At 34.9% G+C, this 27,637-nt stretch overlaps 5 protein-coding genes and 1 non-coding gene across 12 annotated transcripts in view; 1 reads left to right on the top strand and 5 right to left on the bottom strand.

The window, feature by feature from the left end:
- The window catches only part of LOC124634273 (autophagy-related protein 16-1), a 153,623-nt gene extending 152,449 nt beyond the window's left edge, over positions 1 to 1,174 (bottom strand). For both annotated transcript variants that reach the window (XM_047169745.1, XM_047169744.1), the window contains exons 1-2: positions 826 to 1,174; positions 5 to 115 (exon numbers count right to left, since the gene is read on the bottom strand). In XM_047169745.1, coding sequence (XP_047025701.1) covers positions 5 to 115; positions 826 to 919 — 205 coding nt within the window. In that variant the 5' untranslated portion in view covers positions 920 to 1,174. The remainder of the gene's footprint in view (positions 1 to 4; positions 116 to 825) is intronic.
- A 6,359-nt stretch (positions 1,175 to 7,533) lies between these two features.
- On the bottom strand, positions 7,534 to 9,268 carry LOC124634584. Its single transcript, XM_047170207.1, has 6 exons — positions 9,146 to 9,268; positions 9,008 to 9,059; positions 8,567 to 8,773; positions 8,275 to 8,343; positions 7,830 to 7,895; positions 7,534 to 7,625 (listed from the first exon to the last, which is right to left on the bottom strand). Exons 1-6 carry the CDS (start codon positions 9,191 to 9,193, stop codon positions 7,561 to 7,563), a joined length of 507 nt encoding a protein of 168 aa, XP_047026163.1. The 5' UTR covers positions 9,194 to 9,268; the 3' UTR covers positions 7,534 to 7,560.
- Positions 9,269 to 12,162: 2,894 nt separating this feature from the next.
- Positions 12,163 to 12,234, bottom strand: Trnac-gca. Its single transcript has one exon. It is a non-coding gene; the product is annotated as a tRNA-Cys (tRNA).
- Positions 12,235 to 12,736: 502 nt separating this feature from the next.
- Positions 12,737 to 18,485, top strand: LOC124634462. Of its 4 annotated transcripts, XM_047170056.1 has the most exons (5): positions 12,737 to 13,090; positions 13,462 to 14,731; positions 14,942 to 15,302; positions 16,343 to 16,402; positions 16,610 to 18,485. In XM_047170056.1, coding segments are annotated over exons 2-5 (1,326 nt in total). In that variant the 5' UTR covers positions 12,737 to 13,090; positions 13,462 to 14,729; the 3' UTR covers positions 17,513 to 18,485. The 4 variants fall into 4 exon arrangements, with proteins under 4 accessions (XP_047026012.1, XP_047026011.1, XP_047026014.1 ...); XM_047170055.1 differs by having other exon boundaries at positions 12,737 to 14,731; XM_047170058.1 differs by lacking the exon at positions 13,462 to 14,731.
- Positions 18,479 to 21,221, bottom strand: LOC124634461. Of its 3 annotated transcripts, XM_047170051.1 has the most exons (3): positions 20,063 to 21,221; positions 19,800 to 19,979; positions 18,479 to 19,713 (listed from the first exon to the last, which is right to left on the bottom strand). In XM_047170051.1, exons 1-3 carry the CDS (start codon positions 20,673 to 20,675, stop codon positions 18,521 to 18,523), a joined length of 1,986 nt encoding a protein of 661 aa, XP_047026007.1. In that variant the 5' UTR covers positions 20,676 to 21,221; the 3' UTR covers positions 18,479 to 18,520. The 3 variants fall into 3 exon arrangements, with proteins under 3 accessions (XP_047026007.1, XP_047026009.1, XP_047026010.1); XM_047170053.1 differs by having other exon boundaries at positions 19,800 to 20,206; XM_047170054.1 differs by having other exon boundaries at positions 19,578 to 19,979.
- Positions 21,222 to 22,245: 1,024 nt separating this feature from the next.
- Positions 22,246 to 24,009, bottom strand: LOC124634724. The gene is made up of 2 exons (XM_047170385.1): positions 23,909 to 24,009; positions 22,246 to 23,615 (listed from the first exon to the last, which is right to left on the bottom strand). The coding sequence occupies exons 1-2, from the start codon at positions 23,910 to 23,912 to the stop codon at positions 22,426 to 22,428; spliced, it is 1,194 nt and encodes a 397-aa protein (XP_047026341.1). The 5' UTR covers positions 23,913 to 24,009; the 3' UTR covers positions 22,246 to 22,425.
- Positions 24,010 to 27,637: the final 3,628 nt, after the last annotated feature.

Here is a 27,637-nt window from a genome sequence, read left to right on the forward strand (position 1 = left end):
TTACCGGTACCAGATAAAACGCTGTCAGTTCCAGAAAATCTTATTCTTTCATTGAGCAAAGTAAGCTGTAGATTTTCATTTTTTAATGTATTGACATTGTCAAACAGTCTGCTCTCTGAAAAATGTACATATTAAAGTCATATTAGTGAAAATTATTTCTGTACCAAAATTCATCATCTTTTAAATACTAGTTATTTTTTTTTGTTCTGAAACTAACATAGGAGGTCAACATACTTAGATGGTAATCATTCTGAGCTTAATAGAAAGTAATGACTGACTCATTCCAAGCCACAATCCTGAGTACCATTCATGCATTTTAATGACTTTCATTGAATAATACATTTTACTGTTCAAATGTAGGTAGGTCAGGTATATATGCACATTACATTGTCGTAAGTGACATTTGCATGCAGAGTGTTAGATCATTTTCTAAGAAAGTTTTATCCAAATGAAACCTTATCAATCATAACATGTTTGTTATCTCTGGTATCTAATGATATGGATGCCATCACCGGTGGCATTGTCGAGTTACCAGTCAATATCTATAAATAAACTTGTAGTACAATAAGAGCATCATTTTAGAACCTGTTATGTTCATTCATGCATTACTTAAGGATTATTCCATTGTGTGAGCTATACATACAAATAATTTAAAAGGTTATAAACAAATCACTTGCAAAAGTAATAAACAGTCATGATAACAAACAGAATAAGGCACAACCTATCAGTGAAGAACAATGGATTATTAGTCTTGTGATAAATCTTGCCTTTTTGATATATTACTATAATGTCAACACAAAGACGTCCATAGGTAAAGTTACTTACGAAAGGCAATAATGTCCTGAAACGCAGCTGTTTCATATTTATTCCTAGCCTGTAGTTGGCTTACAATGTTGCTCCTCCATTCACCACCTTCCATTTTTACTGTGCAGTTAATTAACTGATAAAAAATAATTATTATAATAACTTATGATCAAAACAAACAGATGTCATAATGTTCAATGGTGATCATTTGATATCAACAAAAAAAGTCTTGTATTTTATTTCAGTAAACAAGTTCTGCGCAATTAAAAACCCTATTATGTTTCTAATTAAGGCAAGAATAGCAGAAATATCCGAAGATTTTAATGTATTTCTCTCAACAATATGAATGACAATACGTTAAATCACATTAGACACTGACAGTTGACACTACTGACAGCTAACATGACATCCCATTTGACCTAGAGTGGCTACTTTATCACTTCTTACTAAGTAAATGTAGTCGATTCCAAGTGAATGAGAGACCTACTAAACTAAGTTAATATTATTATCAAAAGCATTATTAGGCTTTTAATTATTTCTTTTGTTTCATGTGAAAGTTTCGTTTGTACTGGACACATTCGTACTTAATCGCTAGACCCGGTTGTTGATTCTGCAAATGTGAGGTTATTATATTCGCAATTTAATTGTTCGTGTAGGTTACCCTTAATGCGCGACTAAATCCTCTACCATCTGCTACTGTGAAAGCGCTCAGACAGAACGCTACACAGTTCATTGCATTTAAGAAACTGTTAACTTTAAAATAACAATTAAACTGAAAACTTACACCTTTATCTTTCTTCCTGATGCAGATGGTGTGAAACCGTCGGAGTACAAATTGAAATTAAAATAGGTACGCGCCATGACTCAACTCAGATAGGCGCGGTGCTGATGTCGATGTTATGGGTTTGTAATTCCATGTAAAAGGTTGCACCATTTTTTGTCGTCAGTCTAGATAGGACCTTAGGCAACCTTTCACTTGAATTATAGAATACCTAACAGAAAATATGTTTTAGGAAATAGTTATTACATATAAAACGAGAATATTCTGACTTACGAAATTGCAAAGTAAGGGAACCTAAGCAGAAAGAAGACCGTGATTTTGAAAAGTCTTCAAATGTAGAAGTACCTCCTAAATTGCTATGTGCTTATACTTTCTATGCGTCACAAGTTACCTGGGTAGGTACATAGGTGGGTACTCTACTTACCCCGTACATACCTACCTATCTACGCCCTACTCACAAAATAATTCCATTACTTGCACCAAAATTTTGATTTTGTTCTTCCTTCTCATCATTATTTTAGAATTAAACTAAGTTCTCTATGATTCCTTGCATCTAACAAACCTACTTAATAAAAGAAATAGCCAACCTATTTATAACTTTTTGGTTCAAGCAGACACGCACTACAAACTAATTACACAGTAGGTATAGATAGCTACTTACTTTCCTACCTTATAATCGTTATCATCCTCCGTCAAGGACCTCATTCATCTGGACTTCGACTGTTACTATTCAATTAAGGATTCGAAATTCAATTATAAGTTTTGAGAGTCAGAGCTGAGAGCTCAAGGTATGCGCTCAGGCGTCTAAATTAATTCGTACTTTGAGATATGATTATCTGTTTACCATTAAGTCCACTGGGATTGAGAAGTATCTACTGAAATGTGTTTATTAACGGGATTTAATAAAAAAAAGTTTAAGCTGTTTGCTAGCACTTACTCGCACAGCTCTAGTGAACCGAAACGAGGACTGGTTTATTAAGGTAACATCAAATTAATTAAGTCGACATTTTTAGCGATCCAAAAATAGAAATGTTATTTTTGTGTGCGTAATTTGTTTCTACCTTCTGTTTTAGGTATGGGTATCTAGGTACGTGTGGGCATTCATTTTAATATTCTAGACTGAGCGAACATAATGAAATTCTATTTCAATATGGTGTAGTTAGGTACCTACTGAAATACATAACCATTTTGTAGCAGCTAACATTTTACCTCGTTCTCCATTGAGTAACCAACTTTAGTTGTCATCAGTGTTGTTCGCTACGGCATTTGACACTATGGCTGTTTTATTTTCTCCATTTTAATTCACAGCTCGTCCGTCTATCTCTATTGTGTTAACAAATAAGGTGATTAACCTCAGTCAGGATTTAACTTTGGAACAAAACGCATTTGTTTCAGTTGCATCTTTTAATCCAGAATAAAGAAAATGGTCTCGAACTTTGCGGCTTAGATACCTACCTACCTAATGTAAATCCTAGTTAGCGGGGAACTTAAATGATTCCCAAGAATTAATGAAATGTTAATTAGGTACTTACTTATTATTGAAATCTATACTTACATTCAATTTATGAAATGGTCTTACTTCCTTTTAACATTCTTGTGTCGGTGGCAAAAATTACTAAAGTAGTAGCTAAGTACCTACAGCATAAGTTTACTAAAGTATGCAAAAGTAATCTATCTCGATTCCTCTTTACTGCTTATAATAAAAATATCGCATAAATAACTTTTTGCGCTAGATAACTTTGATAGAGTAACTTCACTGAAGAAGATTGCGGCAACGCTATTGCAATTTTACCTAAGTTAGAATTTCAAGTCCCTAATGTGCTGCGACCGTTTTACAGGCTGAGATTACAAGCTGACGACTGCTAGGGGTTGCATCACTGTCCCAAACTGAAAATTAGGTTGTAAGTGTCGAGATAGCTAAGGAGCCAACCCACGTTCAACATTTATCACTTGTTAACTTGGATTCCGAGTTAGAACTGTTTTAAGCTCCTAATAACATCGTTTGGCATGAATACCAAATACTTTTGTGTTTAATTTAGTAGAATTAGTTAGAACTCCTCATTAAAACTATTTCCAATAGACTTAAGGTGTGTGCCTACGTTTTAGTTAGTTGAAATGAACTTACTTTGAGTTGAAATGTAGGTTGTCTTATCATACGTAAATCAATAATTAGGGACGTACCTAGTATTGGATCTACGATAGACATTTACAGGTATTTTCAGCAGAAATATTGTGTCTGCCAAATTTCATAGCACATATCTCTATAAACCATATTTTTAAATAGGATATCCTACTCTTCACCCTTTGTATCACTTTTCGTAGTCTTCAAAATTGTCTGGTTTTGGATATTGTAGGTACCTAAGACTGTCTCAGTTTTCTGTAAGTTATCTAATTAGTTATGTGTGGACATCTGAACCACAAAATTCTACAAGCGCGCGTCTTCAAGACAATTGAGTGGTTTAGTTTAGCCAAGTGTCTCGTTAGAGATGTCTTACAGAAAGACTAATGCATTTAGGACGGTCGCTGGTACGATGTTATCGCATTTTCGTTGGATGTGTGCTATAAAAAGGAAATAACGAATTTTAGTTAGGTCATCCTTCAGGTCCATATTCATTAAGTATTTTTTCGATCAATTCCGCAGGCCCAGCAGGATTCGGCTGTAACGGGCCCCGCAGAACGTGCCTTACTTTGTGTTAAGTTATTCCTCAAAGTAGTATGTTGGAATATACGCATGATGTACGTATAATACCTCCTTTACAAATATCCAAGATTATATAAAGCATACCTACTTCAATCATTTGTCAAACATTCAATCATTCAATGTTCACTTCAATCGTACATTCTATCATCTAAATATATAAAACTCAAAGGTGACTGACTGACTGACTGACTGACATAGTGATCTATCAACGCACAGCTGAAACCACTGGACGGATCGGGCTGAAATTTGGCATGCAGGTAGATGTTATGACGTAGGCATCCGCTAAGAAAGGATTTTGATCAATTCTACCCCCAAGGGGATAAAATAGGGGATGAAAGTTTGTATGAAACTTTGTCAATTTTAAACCAATCGGACTGAGACTTTGCATGCATAAAGCTACTATGGCGTAGGCAACCCTTAAGAAAGGATTTTGATAAATTCCATCCCTAAGGGGATAAAATAGGGGATGAAAGTTTGTATACTTCTTAACGCGAGCGAAGCGGCGGGCAAAAGCTAGTTCGAAATATAACAGTCGTCCAGGATACATGTGTTTTTTTTTTGTCTCACCTGCACCTAGGGCTGCCATCTCGAATTTCGCCAAACCCGGACAAACATTAAAAAAACCCGGACTTTTGGCGTAAATCGCATTTTTTCCCCGAACGAGTAAGATTTTTTTTAAACAAAATAATACCTAATTTGTAATCCATTTACTATTAACATATACTTAAATTCAATGAGGTGCTTCCTTACATGAAAAGTGTCCGGGTTTTCCCCGGACACTTCTTGAAACCCCGCCCGGACGGCCCCCGGACGGCCTCCAAACGAGGACAAATCCGGGGAAACCCGGACGGATGGCAGCCCTACCTGCACCCATATCCAACATAGTAAATATTGCTTTCATAACGAAAATCAGGACGAATAGGTAAATTAAACATTCTCATACTATTGAACCTTATTTCCTGAATGTAGTATCTTCGTGCTAGAAATAGGTTAGTAAATATCAACTGGCATTTATTAGCAAAATAAATCGATTATAAAGTTACAGAATCGCCACCCAGCCGGTGTGGAGGGCAATATATTCGGCTTAATAGTGTAATTTTGCAGGCTCTTGCAATATCTTGCGGTGAACTCGACCAACCCTCTGCCGACCCCTGACAGCCGCCAGATTGCATGCAACATTCTGTCGTTAAAAGACAGGCCCGCCGTAAGCGGGCGTGCAAGGCGTGCACCGCACGCGGGCGGCACGTCCTAGGGGGCGGCAAATCGAGCGACTTATCACGTAATATTAAAAAAAATACAATATCTTTTTACCAATGATTTGATTTCAATATTTCCGAACACAGCAATAGCGCTAAGAATATTATTTACACTGCCGGTTTCAATTACATCTGTTGAAAGGTCATTTTCAAAATTAAAAATTATTAAAATCGATTTAAGACCAACCATTAGCGTAGCGTGGAGGGGAGGGCAAGGGGGGCAAATGCCCCGGACGGCACTATTTAGGGGGCGGCAAAATTAAACCATAATTACGTAATAAAAATATTTTTACTAAAAATAGATGAGTAGATTAGCAGCAAAATTTCAGAAAAGCCGCCCTCGACTCCTATTAATTTTTACTGGTTCACCCTTTGCATCCTCAAAAAATTTCGCGCTCGTAGCGCTCGCGGTTCCATGTCAGATATCACAATTTATCTTTGTTTAGGTAATTGCTGAGGCATTCAATTCCGAAAAATATTTTTTCACGCAAGTCCGTTAATAGCTTTTTGTTCACTTTGGCTTTGTATGATATGTTTAGTTTATGAAAACTCTAAGGAAAAAATCGCGCTCGCTTCGCTCGCGGCTTCATATACATTTGCACTTCATTTCTGTGCATATCTTACTTTTTGACTTTGCTTTGTTAATATACAGTGGTTTTTATTTGTTTTGTGTCCTTAGACTAAAAAATTGTTGCGCTCGCTTCGCTCGCGCTTCCTTACATATAAGCTGTCTCTAATGCGTAAACTTTTTCAACGCGAAACCCACCAAAAGCCATAAATAACATACCTATTTACAGAAATTTAACATTGTTATAGATATTTAAGTTCGTTAGTTTAAGTTGCCCATAATCTGTTCTAAGCACTTTGATATACATATGTTGGTACCTACCTATTAGTCACAATCTTTTAATACATAGGGGCCACTTGTGTAATGATTGCACTGCATTGATGCCCTAAGCAATTGCTTAGTTTGCTTATGGGCTAACCCAGGACTTCTCGGGTTACTCTAAGTCTTAGAGCATTTCAAGTAAATAAAAAGTTATGTGTAATGTATGTTATGTATTGCGATATTTATGTACCTATCCAAAAGTAGGTGGGTTTTCTGCAATCAGAGCGGTGCATGTACATATTTTTTCTGTTGGACAAGTAAAATGGAAATGAATGGGCGGGGTTTCCGGACCCCTGGGCCTTCCCCCTTTTATATTTTTTGTCAAACCCAGTATAATATGTAGTATTAATCAGTTTTGCACGCGGGCGAACAAACAGCTAGCGGCGGGCCTGTTAAAAGACTAGGATTACAGTAGCAAATCATGTTGGATAACCGTATCAGACTGCAGGGAAACTAGGTATTATTCAGATGTTACAAGTTAGTTATGAACAAAAGATATGTACATACCTACGAGCAAAATCAAGCATAAGACGTTTAAAATTAAGTATTGTTCTGGAAAATCCTTAGTAGTAGCTTATCACAGCAGAGGACTGCCTTATATATCTAAGTACTTAAGCCAATTTGATGCTAAAATAATCTTAACTTACCCGAAAAATTCATTCAAGGCAGAAAACATTTCGCATTCGTAGATCCATTTGGCAATGTCTTACCATTAAATGAGGCATTGACGCTGGGATCACGGCAATAAAACGTCGCGAGTTTTCAATCCATACATTATTTATAGGGGGTCCTATCGACAACACCTTATAAAATCAATATAGGAAAAATAACGCCATGAGATTCTTGAGCCTAATCAAATAAAGTGAGTGAACGTTGAAGTTGAAAGAAGTAGGAGTCGTGCCATTGAATAATTCAATCGTTTGAGATAAATGAAGTTAGAGTTGAAATCGTCGATTGAAGGCCCCTGGTAAGTTTAGCCCCTGGTAAGTTTAGCCAACTTACCAGGGGCCTTATTGGTTTAATATGCGAAAAGGTATCTACTTAAGGAGTGTTTTTTTTTGGAAATGTAAAAAACTATGAACAATAAAAATATTTCGACTCGTACTTTATTGATATCTTTACACAGCTGCTAAACATACGCGCCTTCGTTGTCATCAAATCTATCAATACTTCGTCTGTAGCGACGACGTTCACCTGTAAGGAAATAAATTAAGATTTAATGCCTGATATTTAAAAATACTTGTAAAGTAAAAGTAGAGCTTTTTTGAGCAGAAGGCAAATGGCAGTGTACCTAGGATCGAGGACGATCGGATCACGAACGTCTTGTGACATTCAAAAACTGACCTTCATGGTCTACCGAAGCAAGTCAATCACAACAAATAGTATTAAAAATCTTACCTGACTTGTCATCACTATTTGCTGACTCTGAATTCTTCTTGTATCTTGCGTGTATTTTGGGATTTTCTGTAAACCAAAAATTTGTTAGTGGATATCTCAGAGTAAATCTTAAGTATAAAAAAACATGTAAGTAAGTATGCGAAATTTCAGCTCAATCGGTTGAGGGCAAGTGCCTTAAAATTGAGTTGTAAAATTCCACCCGAACACACAAACATACATTGCAAGTTTAATAAAAGCTTGTAATAAATTAAGTTCCTACGGGTAGGACTTATGTAAGGACTGCAGAAGGAGATTTGTAGGTACGAGGTATCAGGTAGCAATCGAGGATAGGCAGATTTCAACTACTTTTTATGTTCTGTCTCTAGTTCTTTTATATTTTATAGAATTTGAGAAAATAATAATGAGAATACTATGGTTTATAACAAAATCCGAAAAGTCTACAAACCTTCTTCTGGCTCAAAATCACCAGCTTTTAGACCTCTCGTACTTCTTACTTTTTCTTCTCGGGATCCGGCTAGAAATCAGGAATTAAGTAGTTTAAATATTAGTGTTTTTACGTACATATGTTAAAGTATTGTCGAACGAGGAAAGCAGAATGAACATTAATACTAGCAAGAGTTTGCTATGGGTACAGAAATAGCTATAGAAAATTGACGATATTTTTTAGCAACAAAGAAGATTAGCTTTTTACGATAAGCTGTCATGGCTGAAATAAATCTAATTAACGGTTAAATTACAATTTTTCTCGTCATCATCGTCGTCACTGTTGCTAGACTTGGGTGCTTTAGCTGGTTCTTTGGCTTCTTCTTTTTTAGACCGTCCTTTTTCAACACTTCCACTGGATTCCGCCCTTGGACTTGTTTTCTTTTTACTACTACCGCTGCTGCTATTACTGTCGCTACTGCTGTTCTCGTCTACGGCTCTAGGATTATATTCAGCAGAATCTAAAACGAAAGAACTCATGTAATCAACTCGACAGTGATTCATTTAGATGACTATATCCACGGGAACAATATACCTTCGAAATCTCGAATGCGAAGTAAAGGAGCTCCATTGTTCCCTTGGGTTAAGTCAAACCCAATTTTAATATTAACTAAAAATATGCAACAGAGTTGTATGATAATCTGAGTACTGTGTGAAACTACATTAATTTGGTTCATGCCATAACGATTACTTACGCGTTTTTCCTGCTGAAGATTCACTGTATGCAATGATCGTAGATACCAATATCTGCAAGTTAGAATTAGTAATGAATCTGAGGTCAAAACATGGATGAAGATATTTTGTCCAAAGAAATCCATAATAGAGTTATTTACCGTCACGAAAAGCCATGTTTTTGGGCTGAATTTGCCTGGCAGCAGCATGATGGAGTTTAAAAATATTTTTATTTCATGAAGTGAGTTTGATAAAACTGTTCGGCGACACGCTTTGATTTCAATTTTCTCCGTAACATAAACATGCGGTTTTATTGCTAAAGAATTGGATCAATATGTTTTATTGGATAATCACAACTCCGATTGTATATACATTGAATTCCTAGAATATTAATTGGAAAATTGACATATTCGGTCTACATCATTCGATAGGATTGGACTGAAGTGAAAGTTGTCAAGAAATACGAAAAAAAAACAGTAAAATAAATTTACAGTCATCACAAATGGAATTATCCTAAAAAGTGTTTTTTGCTTTGACTATTTTAAGCCTGCATGAACATTTAAAACCATGACGAGTCAGTTTTATCGACAAACTAACGGACCTGGCAGAGACTGTCAGGTTCTAGAGAATTAGATGTGTGTAGGTATGTGTAGGAAGTTTGCTTTTAATTTCAAAATAAAAGAAGTTAACAAAGCCAGGTATTTCTTTTCTGAATAGTCACAGCGGCTTCAGTTAAATCACATCCATTCATAACGTAATATGAGCAGAGATAATGTGTGCCCGGGGCGAGACAAATTTGCCAACTTTTTCTGTTGAACAATCTCTTTATATGAAATGGTTAGCGGTGAGAATTTCCGCGCAAAGTATTATTAGTAAAGTTGAATATTAATGTTTGCAATTTATTTTCAAAAGTAGTGATAGTGCTTATAATATTAGGTAGGTACAGGAGATAGTTTTCGGGCTTACCTAGTCAATAAGATCAGGTAGGCATGGGTATTGTATCAATTTAAAAAATTACATACTCGCATACCACGAGCGTTATTTTCAAAAGACGGTTCTTTTCTGCAGATGGTTTAAGAAATATAAGTTCTATGGCACATAGAATTAGAGACAAGAACAATCCCTCATTATGTATTTCGTGTGAATAAGTACATATGTACCTAAGTACTTAAAATAAAGCGTGACTGACCGCAGTTAACTCGAAAATTGTCTCAGCAATTCGGATTTGTTAGAAATCCTTGCAAAAACCGACAGCTTAAAATTTACATGAAAAGTACGTGGCTTAACGTTGTGGCGCTGAGGACGTGTTTTTACCTTGGGCTTTAACTGCTCACTCTTTATTCGAAATTGGCTTCGAGGCTTATTGGATAAAGGGATTATAAATGTTGCTTCTCGGCACTGGGATCAAATATTTCTTTGTATATAATTTACAAGCCAGTTAAAGAGGTTTTTTGATAAACACGTAGTCTCTGAACGCAAGTATTAAAATGCGCATAAGGAAAAACATTTTCATTTTTGCTTGGGACAGCATGCGCTTTATCAGAACCTATGGGCAATATTTTTGTATAAGTATTTAATTTTTAAATTATTTTTAAAGTAATTGTCTTGTTTTAAAAAATACTCAGGCAAATCTTATCATTGTTTAGGTACTTACTATCTTTGCTATTTCTGTTTCTAGTGTCTCAGTGTGGACTTAACCATATAAATGGGATTTTAATGGTAGATAAATACAAAGTTAAAGAAAACTGTTTAGGCATGGGAGACAAATGGAAGGTATTTTAGTTTGTCGGTTGTTGGTGCCGTCTGCGAGCTTGCGTGACGTTCTCCCGAATGAAACTATCGCATGACTTCCATAGCTCATAAACTTTGCGTTTATGAATGTCTTGGAAAAACTTTTTGTTTGGCAAAACTTTTGTTGTGACGATACTATAAACCTGTGGTAAACATATGTAAGTATACCTATATGTTATTGAATACAGGCTAAATGTGATTTTAAACACGAGGACTTTGCTAGATGGGCACATAAAACTTTAGTGCCAGAAAGTGATGTCGTGGCTTGTAGGTTATTATTAGTCCTGGGGCCCGATTCTCCTAAGTTAATAATGTCAAAATCGAATAGAAATCTAATCGCAATATGATCGCAATAGCAGTTTTAACCATATCGGGCATTCTGCTACTAATAAAAGACCAATCGTATTCGATTGACATTTGATTGGTGTGCGATTGGTCTGTTATTTTGGTAATTTTGGTCTATACGGTAGTTTGCTGTACAATCATTTTGCAATCGTAAATCATTTGCAGACAAAATGATTCATTATTGAATGACAGAAAATGATAAAAACGTTTATTTCAAAGAAAAAATAGCGGAATGCCACATACGCTTCAATCGTAATCGAGTCGGGATCGGATCTCAGTCGAATCGAGTCGAACGTCAATCGTATGTCGCTTAAGTAAAATTAGGAGAATCGGGCCCCTGACGTAAGGTTGGAGTCTAGTAAGTTTTGGTTTAGGTGGTTTAGGTTGCAGCTCGATACCTACATATCGCGGGTAACGTGCGTGTTATAAGTATCCAAAATGATGATCCACAAAGGTGATTGATTAGTGACAGGACCTACCTACTTGTGATTTAAGTTTAAGTAAATAGAAAACAATTATGCATGTGCATTTGATCGTGAACCAACATTTGGCAAGAAAGTTGCATTAAAACTTCGTTAGAAGTCAAAAACAAAGAACACAACAGTTATTCACAGAAACTTTATTACTTACGACAAAAAAAGCTTAAACAAAGTCACCTGTGCTTGGCTGGAACATTTATTACTATTTCTAGGTAGCGTGTTGTTATGCTAGTAGTTTTATCGCAATATTCTTATTTCCGCCAGTCTAACCTGCGCTTTCGTGAAATCGAATAAAATCACTAGTCAAAACTTCGTCCATTCATTTACATGCCATGGTTGCAAACGTATGAGTTTATTTGAGTGTACCTAGATACTATCGGGGATGATTGTAACATAGGTATACCTAATTTAAATGTATAATTAGTACTTAGGTCCCAACTTTGTCATACACTTACCTACCTATCTTCTCTTGGATACATTTTCTGCAGCTTTAAAATTTTTATTTAACAAAATTAAAACAACCACCCATTTGAAAAAACAGGAAGTTTAACAAAAAGTAGAACAGGGGACACCCGGATTTGAACCGGGGACCTATCGATCTGCAGTCGATTGCTCTGCCACTGAGCTATATCCCCGATGATCAGCTGTTCGAAATAGCGGTACTTGAGCCTTTAGGACATGTAATGTCTGAAACCGATGTCTATTGTAAGTATTCATTTTCAGATGCTACGAAGAAAATAATAGCTAAATTCCTGAATACTTAATAATTAAATAAGTAGTAGCTTGTAGTATCTAGATAAGTTGGTATTATTAGGCAGGTAAGTAGGTCCTACTGCCTCCTCTAAAGGCTCTAACCATCCTGATAGGAAGGTCCCTGTTAAAATAGCTGAAGTCATTGATTATGGTAGGTACACCTAAGTTCAATTATTTTTGTAGAAACAGCTTTACGATAATATGAAAAGATAAGTAATTTAGAAGTACCTAGGTACGTGATGCCTCATTTATCTACCTACAGCATTTTGTAGGTACCTACATAGGTATAATTTGTACCACCGCGAATTAAAAATCTTTGGTGTCATTAAACTTAGCAGTAGGTATCCCAACAAGCAAAATCAGTACTTTAAACGTTCTTTAAGAGCATTTTATTTTCACTTATAAGAATCTTGTAGCATGCTACAAAGTTGAATTTGGGCGCAGTTATACGAGCATTTAGTTCTATAACTATCTTATAATCATCTTATACAATGTTATTAAGCCTTATAATATACTTGACGAAGCTCAATAGCGCCTTTAATGATATGAGACTAAACAATTACAAGTGCAAACACTCTTGTTAGTATCTGACGTAAGTATTTTATTAGAGCAATCTTGTTTATAAAGCACTTGTAATGGTCTTAGAAAATAGTTTTAAGTATATTTTAATACAAGTTATTTTCGTTGTTGCTTTGACTGGTCGTGCCGGATTTTTTGTGTTACCACGCACGTAAAAACGTAAGTAAACTTACTATTACTATTATTACTTGTAGTACTTTAAAACATCGGTAATATATTGTAAATATAGTGTGTGAACTCGTGGGGAAGTAATATTTACTGTAAATATGTATCGAAATTTAGTTAATTTCACGGGGCCCTTCGAAAATTCCACATTAGTATAATGTTGCGAATAAATTATTTCATAAATTCTTATGCATATCGGCCATGTTTTAAAATTGCTCTTGATTAAGTCCTTTATGGAACCATTATAGGTAAACTAGTACTTGTAGCAGTTTCTGTCCAGACTACTCGCCTCCATTTTAAAACAAATTAGGGTTCCCTTGAAGTAAATTAAAGTCAGCTAGCTAATGATTGATTTTCCTTTTTAGGATTTAATCAACAAGATGGTGGTCATTTTTGATGTTGACTGTTTTTTGACCAAATCGTCATTGATTTTACTAAATCATGTGAGATGGCCTTGGACAAACACACATTTTGTGTTATCCGAAAGCTGCAATGGGTGTGGATTTCCAGTTTATTTAAACAATATGGATAGACCTACTCACTTCATTTCTAATCAAGAAAATCTAAAACTTTTCATGCATCAAAGCTTTTTTTGGTGCCCGAATTGCTCCCAGTACAGCATATATGACCATTACATAGAAGATGAATGCACAAATTGCTACTGATTTTGTATCCACATAACTTTTTACACACGCAAAAGTACTTAACTAATTTTAGAATAGTGCTATCCAATAAAATAATAATAAAAAAAACATTATACGGCTGGGCAACCGAAATAACAAGAAATTCCTTCCCGCGCCACCCTGTTTGACAAATATTTTGAAGGTACGATTATACAACTGCTATCTATCGAATTACTATCTGTATCAGTGGTTTATAGTACGGCCGCGGAGTTATAACCGATTTGACACATGACGAATTGTCAATTTTAGTGAAGTAAGGATTAATTTAATTACTTTATTTACATCGAGTATACACTTATATGTAAAAATATGTAATGTATCTACAGTATAAGGATGTTACGAAGTTTTTTTCCGATTCCGAAAAGTCGGAAGTTCCGATTGATACACCTCCGACTCTGGTTTCGGCTTCGACACTATTAAATCGGAAGTCGATCGGAGGCAGCGCCACAGGAACAGCAGTACCTAAGCATGTACGAACGAAATTAAACTTGCCGCACGGGAATCCCCTCTCTCCGCGTGCTTTCTGTCGATTACTCTATCACTTCTTGTTTTGCATGTAATGAGATCGTGTCATTTGTTTCGTGATTGAATATTTATCGCGTCCAGCAGGCTCAGTAGCAAGCGAGCAACTTTTTAGTGGTTCTGGTCTAATCTATGATCCGTTGAGAAATAAATTGGAGACAGAGATAAAGCTGCGCAGTTTTTGTTTATTAAATACAATTTGCTACTTTTGGAGTCACTTCATTTGCTTTAATTTAATTAATTGAATAAAGGGAATAATAAATATTAAGAATCTGTCAAATCAGTAATAACTCAGCGGCCGTATTATAGCGGTAGTACCTACACAGCTGCAGTACGGGCGCCAGAGGTGCGGGGGGCGGTTGCATGTCGAACCAGTAGCTGTCTAGCAGTAGTAGCACCTGAGTTGTCAGGAAGAGCGCGTGTGCTTAATGTGAGTAAGGTGTATCGCCAGAGATTTACGTATTTTTACTATATTTGAAGTAACTTTCCTAGAGTATAGTAGCTACTAGTATTTCCTAGAGACGGACCTGATCACGCGTTGTGTTGAAACTCTCTACGAGGCAAGGTCAACGTGTTTCCACAAACTTGTGGGTGATTATATTATTCTTTTTTTTCTAGTCAAACATTATTTTGTTTACAGGTTCAAAATGCCATTTAAAATTGTTCAGACCATTGAAAAGGGTAACATTGTATTGACATGTGTACCACATCAATGGGAGAGCGATGGAGTTTTGTATTGGCCCAGAAAACAAACCCAGTCACAGACGAGTAAGTTACAAAAGGATGAAGGTAGTTGGCCCGATGAATCTTGGGAAAAAATAAACTGTGCGGTAAAAAGGCGGAGCATAAAAACGTATCAAAATGCAATACATGAAATTGATATAATGAGCAATAATTCAGACACAGAACCTGACATAGAATACGTCTCATCAAAAAAACAGCGCAATTGCTCTGATCTTCCACAGCTGTCATATGATAATATGGCAGAAGAAATTTTAAAGGTTTGTACAGAAACTTCAACTCATCTTGGCGCGCGGCTCTATGTGTGCGTAAAGCTTGTAGGCATAGATACCATGACTGCGGGTGACTAACTACTAACAACCGCGGGCGGCTGATTGTGATTTGATTGTTGATCAGACTATTAAACTGATTAAATATATAGAAATGTAACAATAAAGATTTACGTGACGTTAACATTATCCTTATTACTAACTAGCCGTTTTCCCGCGGTTTCACTCGCATCCCGTGGGTATTACTGCCCGTACCCGGATAAAATATAGCCTATGTCACTCGTGGATAATGTAGCTTTCGAATGGTGAAAGAATTTTTAAAATCGGTCCAGTAGTTTTTTAACAAAGTTTTCCTCTTTATAATATTAGTATAGATAAATATATTTACAGTGTTTAATCTATACAGTGTTTTGTCACGAACTCTCTTATTTTGGAAAAAGAGCGAAAAAGACAAAACACTGTGTAGCGTATGTATACACTATGTAAATATTTTTGTTAGTAAGGTATATATATATTTATTATGATATATTTAACAACTGTATGTGACATTATAGGTATTTTCAATTACTGAACCTGCACACGTGTTGCTCGGACGACGACTGAGCGTCACCCGCTTCACTGTCACACAAATCAAAGCTGCATATTTATATATATGTGCACACGCACTCTAGAGCCGCGCGCCAAGATGAATTTAAGTATACTTATGTGCTTTTGAATTAAAGTTAATTGATTTCAAAGTCGCTTCTGAAATACCTGTTTATAGTGCATGTAGCTGACGTGATATTTTCACAGATCGTGGATCGATTTTACATTAAGTAGGTATTTCCTTTTTGTCTGAGAGATTATATGAACTTAGACTGGTACAAACAGCGTCACGCTGTGCTAGTCTCTCGTGTATTAGCGTCACTATGTGGAAAGGGCTAGCATTATCGTGACGCTCGCCGCGCCGTCTGTACCACACGAACGAAACCGTTGCTTTCAAAATTGTTGTCCGTTATTTTTTAAATGATTTCAATAAATTATATTTTCAGAATAATGAGCATAATGCTTCTTCAGCAATAATACCTGAAGATGGAGAACAAATAATGGTGGTAAGTTATAAATACGTAACATACAAATATATTGATGTTATATTACGCAGAGAATATTAGACAGCAACATAGTAAAATGTGCCGTTACTATAAGTATATCACCGTTCCAAACATATAAGCTCACTGTATTGTACTAACTTAATATTTACTTACATAAAAAATAGTATTGCCGTCATATTTAGCTAACTCATGATTGTTATTGTTTAGACTAATTACGAAATCACGACACCGAAAGAGTCAACTCCATCTGAAACACCGTTGAGCGCGCCGCAAGAAAATATTGAAAAATACATTGTTATTCCTGAAAGTAATCAGTCGGACACACCTATAATATACTCGTACATTAATAAAGAAACAAGTTTATCAGAAGAACAATGCGAATTAAAATCCATGAAAATAGATATCACCACTATTAAAAGTGACCTAAAATCCATAAATGACGATATGAAGACTATAATGGGGACCCTAAACACAACACTAAATAATCAAGCCGTATTACACGAAACACTGAAATCGATTTTATTACAAGTGACTGAAATACAAGTTACGAACGAAGAATTCATTAAAAAATCTATTACAGAAAAACAAAACCATTCGTTGATGTTAAAACCAATACAAGATTTAAAAGATTTAGAAGAGTTTGAAAATAAATTGATGGATTCTGATTATAGAGAAGATTTACTAAGAAAGTTTAGTGTGTTTGGCACTAAAGGGACAGGGAAGGGAATCACAAGAGCATATACAATTATTGATATTTTGTTTGAAAGAAAGTTTTTCAAATCGTGTTCGTGGACTGGAGCTTCACGTTCCCAAAATGAAACAACAGAAAAAATCTGCTTAAAAGGTTTCTCTAAGATGATTGGTTTCTTTTTTGAAGTTATTTATAAACAAGACTCGTCGTTCCATTTAACTGACTGTCATAATTTTTTTAAAACAATTTTGCGAAATGCCGATCAGCGGGCCAAATCGAAGCAATTACGAACTTCCGCAAGTAAATGCAGAGGAAAAAATAGCGCCAAAAGGACTTCTTCTGAAAATCCTACATCTACACCACAAACCACTGGTAACCAATTAGAAGTTGAAGATGTTACAGAGGAAATTTTTGTCTGAAACTATTTGATCTAATTTTTATTTGACTAAGTGACTTTTGCATCAATATTAATTATAACACGAGAGACATTAGACTACCCCAATCTGTCTTTGACAGTTTGGGATAGTCTGACGTGCTGTCGTCACTCAAATACAAATAGATCAATATCCCTAGTAACTAAATCAAATCATTTCAGACAAAAATTTAGTCTGATCTGATTTGCTGAAATTATCTTCTAAGTTGTGTAGTTTTAGTAAATTTTACCAGACTGCGACGATGCTCAAAATTAGGGTTATATATTTGACCTGAATTAAAGAATATAATCTTATATTATATTATAAAAAATATTTCAATTTAAATTTGCCATAAAGATGATTACATGATCTTAATGGCGAAGTTAAATTGATATATTTTGTTTAACTCGTAAAGTTTTATTAGTTATAAGATTTATTAGTACAAGGAAGCTAAGATAAATTTAAAATTGTTGCCAGCACATTAAGCAACCCCAAAAAATCTGACAAATTTCTTTAAATGACTTTCAACTTTATTACACATAAAACATTCATAATATAATAAGGTGCTTATATGTTATGGATTACGTTCAATTTTGAAAATTTGTCAGATTTTTGAGATAGGTTGATGTGCTGGCCGCCGTACAAAGAAGCTTAAAAATTAAGTTTGTTGAGACTAGTTATAAGGACTACAATAGATGATTATAAGATTGATTAAAAAGAAAAAAGAAGAGGCCCATACCCAGACATAGGTAATGTCAGGCTAAAATGACGATGATGATGAGTGATTATTTTATTAGTCAAACTGATTATGAAGACTACAATAGATTATTATATGACTGATTATGAAGATGACAAAGATTATAAGACTGATTATAACGATTATAAGACTGATTATGAAACTGATTATAAAGATTATAAGACTGATTATAAAGATTGTAAGACTAATGTTTAATTTTGAATAAAACATAATTGTTATAAAGTATCGTTTTATTTTTTGCTCTTTAAACTTGAAATTTACAGGGTATGTAACAATGGTAAGAAAAATATCTCTGAATTGTAAGTAATACTAACTAGTTTACATTTTATATTTTGAACTTTGCATAATACCTCCGATTTTTCAATAGGAGCACAATCGCATTTATAAATATTCAAAAAAGAAGATTTTAGTGGTTTTTCAAAAGCGTCGAGGATATTAACAATGCGATATCCCGTGATTTCTATTTCAAGCTTAGTGTTGTCTTTTAAGCTGATGGATTTTAATTCTATTACATGATTTTTGTCAGTAAGAAACCACTTGTCTTCATCTTTCGATGATAAAATATATGTTTCTAGGTGTAAAACTAATAAACCGTTTCGCTGGTTTTTTTTAATATATGGATAGTGTACAATTTCTTCGCTAAGATGCTCCGTTTCGATTAACTGCCTTTCAATTATTCTTCTTGCAACTTGCTGTAATGGTTGTTTTCCATGTCTGATAGTTTGTTTAATAGCGTATAATTTATTTTCAAAAGGATATGCATTAAAAGTTTGCAGAATACCAAATTTTCTTACTTCGTCAACTATATGTGTTAAATTATGTATGTTACTAGTAATGTAGTCTCGCCCGTAGAAGGCCTTAAAACTTTCTGTAAAATCTTCTAACATTTTTTCAGCAATTGGCAAGAGTGGCAAATGCTTTTCATTTGAGCAAATCGTTATGGCGCAAAACAAGTTTAAAAAATGATAAAATGGTTCTGGTTTGAGCACGTGATTTAAAATTATAACGCTTAGATAATAAAAAAAAGAGCGGTATTCGGAACCTTTCCAATGGGCCAAAACATCTACAGATCTCATTGATCTGTGAATTTCTTTGGGCATTTGACAATTCAGTAAAAAGCTATTGACAATATCAATTTCACGAGCACTCCATTTGGTTAGGTATTTTCCCAACTTTCCGTCACGCCATCCAATCAACAACCGCTTCATCAAGCCAAGGTCTATTAGGTGTAATGAGTCTGCCACAGGAAAATCCTCTATCATATCTATGTTTAGTTTCAATAACGGAGAATCATGCTTATGGTGTTCTTCATATTTTTTAGCACGAAAATCTTTATCGTTTCTTTTAGGACAATTGGACTTAGGAAATGTTACAGTATTTGATTTATGTGAGTATTCGCCAATCACCGTACATTTCAGACAGCCATGCTTTCCATTAAAATTTGTGACACCTGTAAGAAATTAAACATCCATATTTTTCATTCATATTAAAATATCAGATATCAGATAATTCAAATAATATCAATACTAAACTTGCCTTTAATCAAGGCTCTTGCTGGTGAATCACAAATGAAGGCTCTTAATTTGACTTTGATTTTAGATTCATTTGGCGCCAACGATGTATCTAATCCATATTCTTCAAGTTCGTTCATTTCTTTCACAAAAGACTCTAAATAAGCATTTAGATCAGATGGTTTTCCTTCACCCGCATAAATTCCTTGAAAAATAATATATCTATATAAATAATTTAATAAAGTAGGTAGTTAAAGTTTCTACGATATTGAAATAGTGTTATCTTACCAATCACAAAGGGAGGTATGTGGGGAATTTCAAAGATGTTACACAAAATAGGCCAGAGTTGATGTCTTGAACTTTTGTATACAGGCAACCCATCTATGTTTACATTTAACGAAATCGTATTTCGTAAAGTATTCAAATCCAGCCCCTGCAGTGTATTTTTTAGGCATTTAATCAATCCGTTATGCCAATACTGTCCTGGATCTGAGGTTGTAATATGCACCGTTTCTTTGTTTGTATGAAGTAAAGTACGAGCATCTTTGGGTAAAACATTACCTAATCTTTTGTTCAAAAAAGTAAAGAGTTCGTTTAGGGCCAGGTGAGGTATATTAAATTTTATAGCCCAGCTTTGCATGTCTTTCAGAAATTCATGATTATTGTCATAGTCAGTGGTCTCTTCGATATATTCTTCTTCGCTGTTCTGAACTTCTTCACTTTCTGAGTCGTGGGGAAGACGTGGAAAAATATTTCTGCTCACGGAACCCTCAATTATTCCGCCTAACGCACTTGATTTTATTTCTGAAGACCCTGACATAATTAATTCTTTATACCTATTTTTTACCTTTCTCCTGTAACCACCACTTCTTTTCAATCGTTTCCAATCATTTAAGTTCATATTAAACTGAATTCTCACAATGGACGGGTACAACTGAATGTTACAAAATGGCTGACGTTTACTAATAAAGTGTTTGATCTACAAGTTTATAAGTTTTTTTTAACTTATAGCGCTCTTATTAAGTTCTAAGGCTAATAAAAGTCTTGAGCAAGACTATGACGGCACAAACTTGTAGTGGTCTCAGCTAAGGATGTTATAATATCGTTTTCTCTCACAAAATGCTAGTATAGGATCAAAATATTATTCAGGATTGTTTAGTCCTATAAGTGTCCTAAAAGATAATCTTGTAGTTAACTATAAGACTGATATATAAAAACAATTACTCTTGAGCATATCTATGCTTGTGAAATGCTGCTACTAGTAAAAGTGTCTTATAAATGTTTTAGAGGTCAGTCTTGTAGCGGACTATAAGACCGAGATATAAAATCTAATGCGCTTGAGTATGTTTAGGCTTGGCAAATGCTGTTATAAGTCATAGAGTCTACCGCAATACCATAACAAGAACGTTATAAGTAGTAATAGACTTATAATTTTTCTTATAGGATTACTTTGCTTGCACTTGCACTATAATAGACCACTTAGGTACCTATAGGTACCTAAGTGGTCTATTATAGTGCTTAGTATGGTGCAATAAAAATATACGTGGACATTTTATGAGTTAGTAACGTTATCGGACTTTACCCTTATATTTTTCACGAGCTTGGTTGTGCATAAGTGCATTTCAGAACATAACTTTATTAACCGTTAATTATTGTTCATACGAAGAATGTAGGACGCAATGCATGCTAATAGCACATAGGTAGGTACCTATTTAATAGTCTTGTGTAGTAAAATAATCTGTTTCGTGGTTATCTGCGACCGTGTAGGTACCTACCTATTGAATAAGTAAAATTAGCAGAATCAAGCCCCTGCTGGTAGGTAGGTAGTAGTTCCCGTGGCCAACGTGTTTGAACCTCAGATCTACCTACATTCAGACAGGACGTAGGTAGGTAAGGATTACCGTATTAGACATTAACCCTCAGCGCAAATTGTCCTTTATAATTTTACAAGTCGACCCTTCAGGCTACCACGAAAATAACGACGTCGACTGTATTTATACATTGTTGGACTACAACAAATAGATCCTTTTCAAATCGATTAAATCGCCTCGGGCGTTTCGACATCGCGCCCGTTGTCGTTTACCGCTGACAATGCCAACAGCAAATGAAAATTAAACATATTCCGTAACAATTAACCACACGTCGGCAAACTCTTCGGTCCTACTTCATTATTTATTTTGCATAAAGGCAGGTTTACATCTGAAAGGGTATGGCGCGTAGCACTTATGCCGTACCTACACTCTAACCACGCCATTTGGTTACATTAGACTTAAGAGGTCAGCTCTGTTTAAGTTTTTGTTTTGTGTATTGAAGTTCAGTGAGTTTTCAAATGGGAATTAAACTAAATAGAAAGGTAAGTACCTACTTTACCTACAACTTTGTTGGTTTCACATCGGACATCTAGGTACCTACATTACGTATTATACGCAGGTGGGTATCTAGGTATGCTGTGCCTGCCTATAAGTGAATCGTATTGCGATGAAATAAGTGCCTCTTGCTTGAGTAGGTAGTTTCGGATGAACAGACGGACATGCAGACATGGCGAAACTGTAAGGGATCGTAGTTAAATGAAATGCATTTTTTTTAATATTGCGCATATTATTTTGTTTTAGATTAAATCAACAAGTTGATATTTTCTGTAGATAGCTCTACTAATCCTGTGCTTTTAAAGCTGTCAAAAATGAATCCAAAATTTCATCCATTTCGACATCTAACCCAAATAAATCATTTTCTCTCTTTTCAATCGCTTTTTCATATAAATCATAAGATTTTCTGGGCATATTTTTGAACAATGATAATATTTCATCATGCAGATCACTTTGCATAACTATGGTGTTTCTTACTAGTTCCCAAACCAGTTCTATTGGTGATAAATCTTCAAAATGAGTAGGGAGTCGTAACACTTCATGTCCACACGCTTTAATAACACGATCAACACATGACAGTTGGTCTACATCCATGTGAGTTTTAATTAATTGGTATAATTGTGATCTATGCATATTGGCACTGTATGGTATATCACGCTTCCGTAGCCACATTTGCATTTCATGTTTCGTGCTAAACATGGATATTGTTTCTGATTTACAGGTACCATGTAAAGGACTATTATCTAATATGACAACACTTGATGGTGCTAATGATCCAAGAAGTATATCAACAACCCACTTGTAAAAATCATCTTCAGTAGCAGAATAGCAAAATAATCCATTTTCAAACCCTTTTCTAGATATAGCATGAAAAAAAATGAATTCACCGCTAGTTATATCAGATCGGTCTATATTTTGTTTCCAAGGATTATTTAACAAATTGTTTCTATCTATTATCCTCTCACCAACATAATATATCATGACATGTGGTATTCGTTTCCGTATCTCTCTTATTTTCTTGAGATATGTATACCTTTCAAAAGTTATTTTTGGATCCTCCATTAAAAGTCTTCTGTCATTGAAGACAGGGTGATAATCTAAGCCGAGCTTAGCCAAATCCAGTTTGAATTGTTCAACATTTTGCTTAATCTGTACTAATTCATTCACACACTTAAATAAACTTCTTATGTCTGGCAACTTTCCTAGCTCATAAAATTTTACAAGACATCTTAAAATTGCTTTATGAGCATTAAAATCAATAGAATATGGTTTAGGATATTTATCAGAGAGTTTTTCTCTTTCAATTATTTTACTGAGCTTAGATTTCTCTATCCCAGAGTACATAAAGACCCGTTCTTCAAAATCTTCAAGTGGTATTTCTACTTCTTTATTATAGGCCTCTAGTTTGCACTTCTTCAACATATTTGCTATAATTTTATTAATTTCTGCAGCTGTGTCAGTATCAAGTGGCTGATCTGAAAATGTGGTTGCAACTGATTAGATTTTTGGGAGAACAGATTGTTATATTTGTAAGCAAATACTGTAGAGCAGGTTACTGATTTGATATGCTGCTGATGTTACTTTAATCTTATACTAATAGAAACAAACGAATCTTCTGTATTTCATAATAAATAATTCAATTACATATAGGAACAAAAATGACTCAAAACTCATTTGTTTCGTCTCGGCGGCTATCGAAATAATTGAAGAAATAACTATTTTCGTGGAAAATTAAATGAATGCTCTACATCTATTATTATTGCCTTACCCATTTTTTGCTCTTTCAGTTAATATAAACCTTTTTTTAAAATACAAGTTATATAGTGTTTGTAAATAACAAAATGCTGGCTGGCTTGTTTTGATTCGATGACAGTGACAGCTGACGCCGAAAATGAAAGATGACATAATTGAAACTGACAGTTCACAGCTTACCTATACTCATAGATAAAAAATATTGTAAAGGTGATATTAGACTAGCGTAATTTTCGTATCCCTATTTATATACGTACGTATGTTAGGCATACGCGCCGTATATTTCAAGCTCCAAAAGACCTGCACATTTATTTATAAATGGTCATCGTGGTTATCGGGTGTGCTCTCCCTGGCTGTCCCTCATTGGATCAAGTTCATATAAGCAAGCGGACATCGCAGCATAAAAAAGAAGAGAATTCTTGATTTTTGATCAAAGAATATTTTGACGAATTTCAGTACGTGCCTACTTACCTGATATTTTCAAAGATAATTACATTATTTATGTAAGAATTGTTAATTTTCGTAAGTACCTTTGTGAATGAATGATATGCCTACGATATTTATGTTAACAAATTGAAGTTTCAATACTTAACAGCCTTCACAATGGCGACATTTCCAAGCGAAAAAACCGAACGACGGCACCCGTTCGTGTGAACGGTGTCGTTCGGAAAATCCGCTGGTGTGAAAAGGTTGTAAACGGCTATCTAATATCCTACCTACCTAAGTACATGGAGGATACGAAAAGCAAAATGCCTACCTACATAAAGTGGTGTTTTTATTTCGATTTTTATTCTTAAGTGGACCAATTAAAAATAATTTAAGTCCTTGTAGGTATTGCCATGGTAGTTGGTAAGTACTTATAAAGTAATCTTCACTGAAATTAAAATAAATTAATCGTCAGTATCCAATAAACGGTTGTTAAAATTAGAGCCGAAAAAGTTCACGTTGAATTTCTGCGCACTTCCTGAGAGTTGAACCTTTGATCACGGCTTTAATTAAAGCTCTCGCGCATTTCTTAGTTTTTAAATTGCTTGATACGTCGGGTCTTAATTAAGGAAATTATGCTGCACTTATTCTGTGTAATTGCCACACCAGGCGACCAGACATCAGAGGTAGGCCTTGACATCACATGGTTTTAAAATTTTCCCTATTAACTTTTTACGCTTTAGATTAGACTTTATAATTTTATCTACTTACTAGGTAAAATTGAACTACTTAGATAAAAAGCGTTGCTTTTTTGACATGCATGTTATTAGTAAATTATTTTTAGAGTCTATATCTACCTTTAAATAATTGAATGAATTCTTATCAAGAGGGAGAATAAGCATCTATAGAACCCAACTATAAGAAGTTGATTTAGGGACAGTCTCTATGAAAAGAAAAAGTGTCCGGACAATGTTTCCGGACGGGTAAAAAATACTTACCTAATATAAATATTGTGAGTAATGTTACCTTCACGTAGAACAAAGTGACGTGCAGTCAGTTATTTTCAGTTAGAAGAGGCGTGTATGTAGCTGCAGTTGAGTATAATAGATCACGTAGTGGCGCGTAGACCGTAAACAAAGCAGCCGGGCCGGCGACCTGACGCCCGGGGATGTTTATCGGGAAGCCTCGCGATGTATGTCGACGGGAACTCCACTTTAAATTTTTAAACATTCGCTTTAACGTCTTACATACAAGTTACTAGCCTGCGGCGATGAGGTTCGGTCAACTAACGCTTTAGCCTTAAGAAATATTCGGGCTCCGTCAAAGAACTCTTTTCAAAATTCTATTAGGCTCATGTTCTTTTGTCAGGCTGAAATAATTTCGGCAGATATTAATCATGCTTTATATATTTTTACGATGATACATTCTATGTTACAAATGAAAACATTTTGGTTGGTCCAATTAAGGAGACTGGGTGCGTGAGTTTGATGGTGTTACAAAAAGTTTGCAAATTATGTTTCCGAGGCATTATTGTTTCAGCTTATATTGTTATGAATAGGTCGTCATGAGGCGAGCGAGGCTGTTGTTCAGTCGTCGCTATATCTATTGTTCAAAAAGCCATGCCATATCTAATTGCTGTGGGTAGCGCTTCTCTCCGCGCATAATTGCGCTGTTCTGCTGCAGTTCAACTTAGTTTATGTTTTAAATACCTTTCAGTTTAAGGTTTCCGATTTCTATTTCGGCCAAGATGGTTTTCCTTTATTTGGAGTTTTAGTTGCGGTCCGGAAATAGTTCAAATATTTTAGGTATAGGTATGCTAATATAATGGAACGCTTACTAACTAAACTTACCGCAATGCTTTTATGCCATAGCTTCCATAGTTCAATAGGTTTGATGATTTTTTGAAATGGAATTGAAGTCTGTAATAAGTAAATGAAAACAGTAAAAAGAATATATGCAAATAGAAGCGGAGTGTAAACAACTTTGGTTCGTTAAAACAATTCACTCTAATACATAGACGATCAGCTACTCTGTATGTATATGGTTACAATAGCGCGGATATTACAATCTACAAAAAACAACTTTAAACTTATCTAGCTGTTACTCTATGATCCACAGCTCCTTTACCATCAAGGTCATCATAAGCTTCTAAACAATTTACGGCTTCAATTATTTTGTAGGAAAATCCCTACTGCTATTCCCGAATTTTATCACCAAGATTTTTAATTTGCTCATCGCACAAGTTGACAGTAAACCATGGTCGTTTAACTCCCTAGATTGAAGATCGTATTTTAGGGTGTAAAGCTCAATTAATATGCTTCTAAAACTAACGTTGGAGCTCAGCGTTAAATTCCATTTTTGAGGTAAAGTTGCTGGAAGCAATTCATCTGCTCTAGTTTTTTTCGAAATAAAACCAAATGTTCCGGAGCGTCAAAGCTCGTTAAAAGCGCAAGGCTATAGATGTAATGTCGATGCTATAACGATCTCGGTGCAGTCGCATCCGTCACTGACAAGAGTTGCAAGCACATAGCTTCGTCGACACTACCTCACATGCTGAGCTTGGTTTAAGTTTTTTTTTTTTGTTATAAATATTTTATACCTATCCCCTGTCTGGGTACAAAAATGCCGAAATAAAATAAAATTCATATTTAATATATCGTGAATGAAATTAAAGCCAGTTAACAACTTATCTACTTCAGTGTCATCAGACCAGCAAGGCCACTCTTAAACTGGCTTCACATTGCGTCTTACACATTGCACTAATCACCAACAGAAAGCGATTGCCAGTCTGACCTTTATAATCCAGTCAAATAGTCAAATGAAGATTTCGGAATGAAAAGCAAATGGCAGAAGTTTATATCAGGAAGAGTAGCTTGGCTTCATTTAATGGCTGTCGTTTTAATTTAAATTGCAATCCACATAATGTCGAAGATACTAGGCGTAGATATTGGTTGCATTTCATGATAACGCGTAGATGGTATTTCGATTTGAATTCTATACTGCAGTCCAAAACTCATATGGGATTTGGGTAGCGGATTGTCTATGGTAGATATTAACAACCTATTAACTGAGTTTTTAATTATTTGTACCTAGTCGTAGGTAAATCGTAAAAATACAAACATAGGAAGTATTAGGAAAGTATAACGGTATCAAAGTTTCTATATTTGCATTTATAAAATTAACTGCAAAACCTGAAAATTAAAACAAAAGTAGGTATGTAATGAAGACAATAAAACGTTGTTGATCTAATCTGAAACATACAATATTAAATGTTTTACAGCCAGCATCAAGTTGAACTGGCAAAAAAATAAGGTACTTA

The sequence above is a fragment of the Helicoverpa zea genome, chromosome 11 (assembly GCF_022581195.2).
Source record: "Helicoverpa zea isolate HzStark_Cry1AcR chromosome 11, ilHelZeax1.1, whole genome shotgun sequence".
NCBI classification, from domain to species: domain Eukaryota; kingdom Metazoa; phylum Arthropoda; class Insecta; order Lepidoptera; family Noctuidae; genus Helicoverpa; species Helicoverpa zea.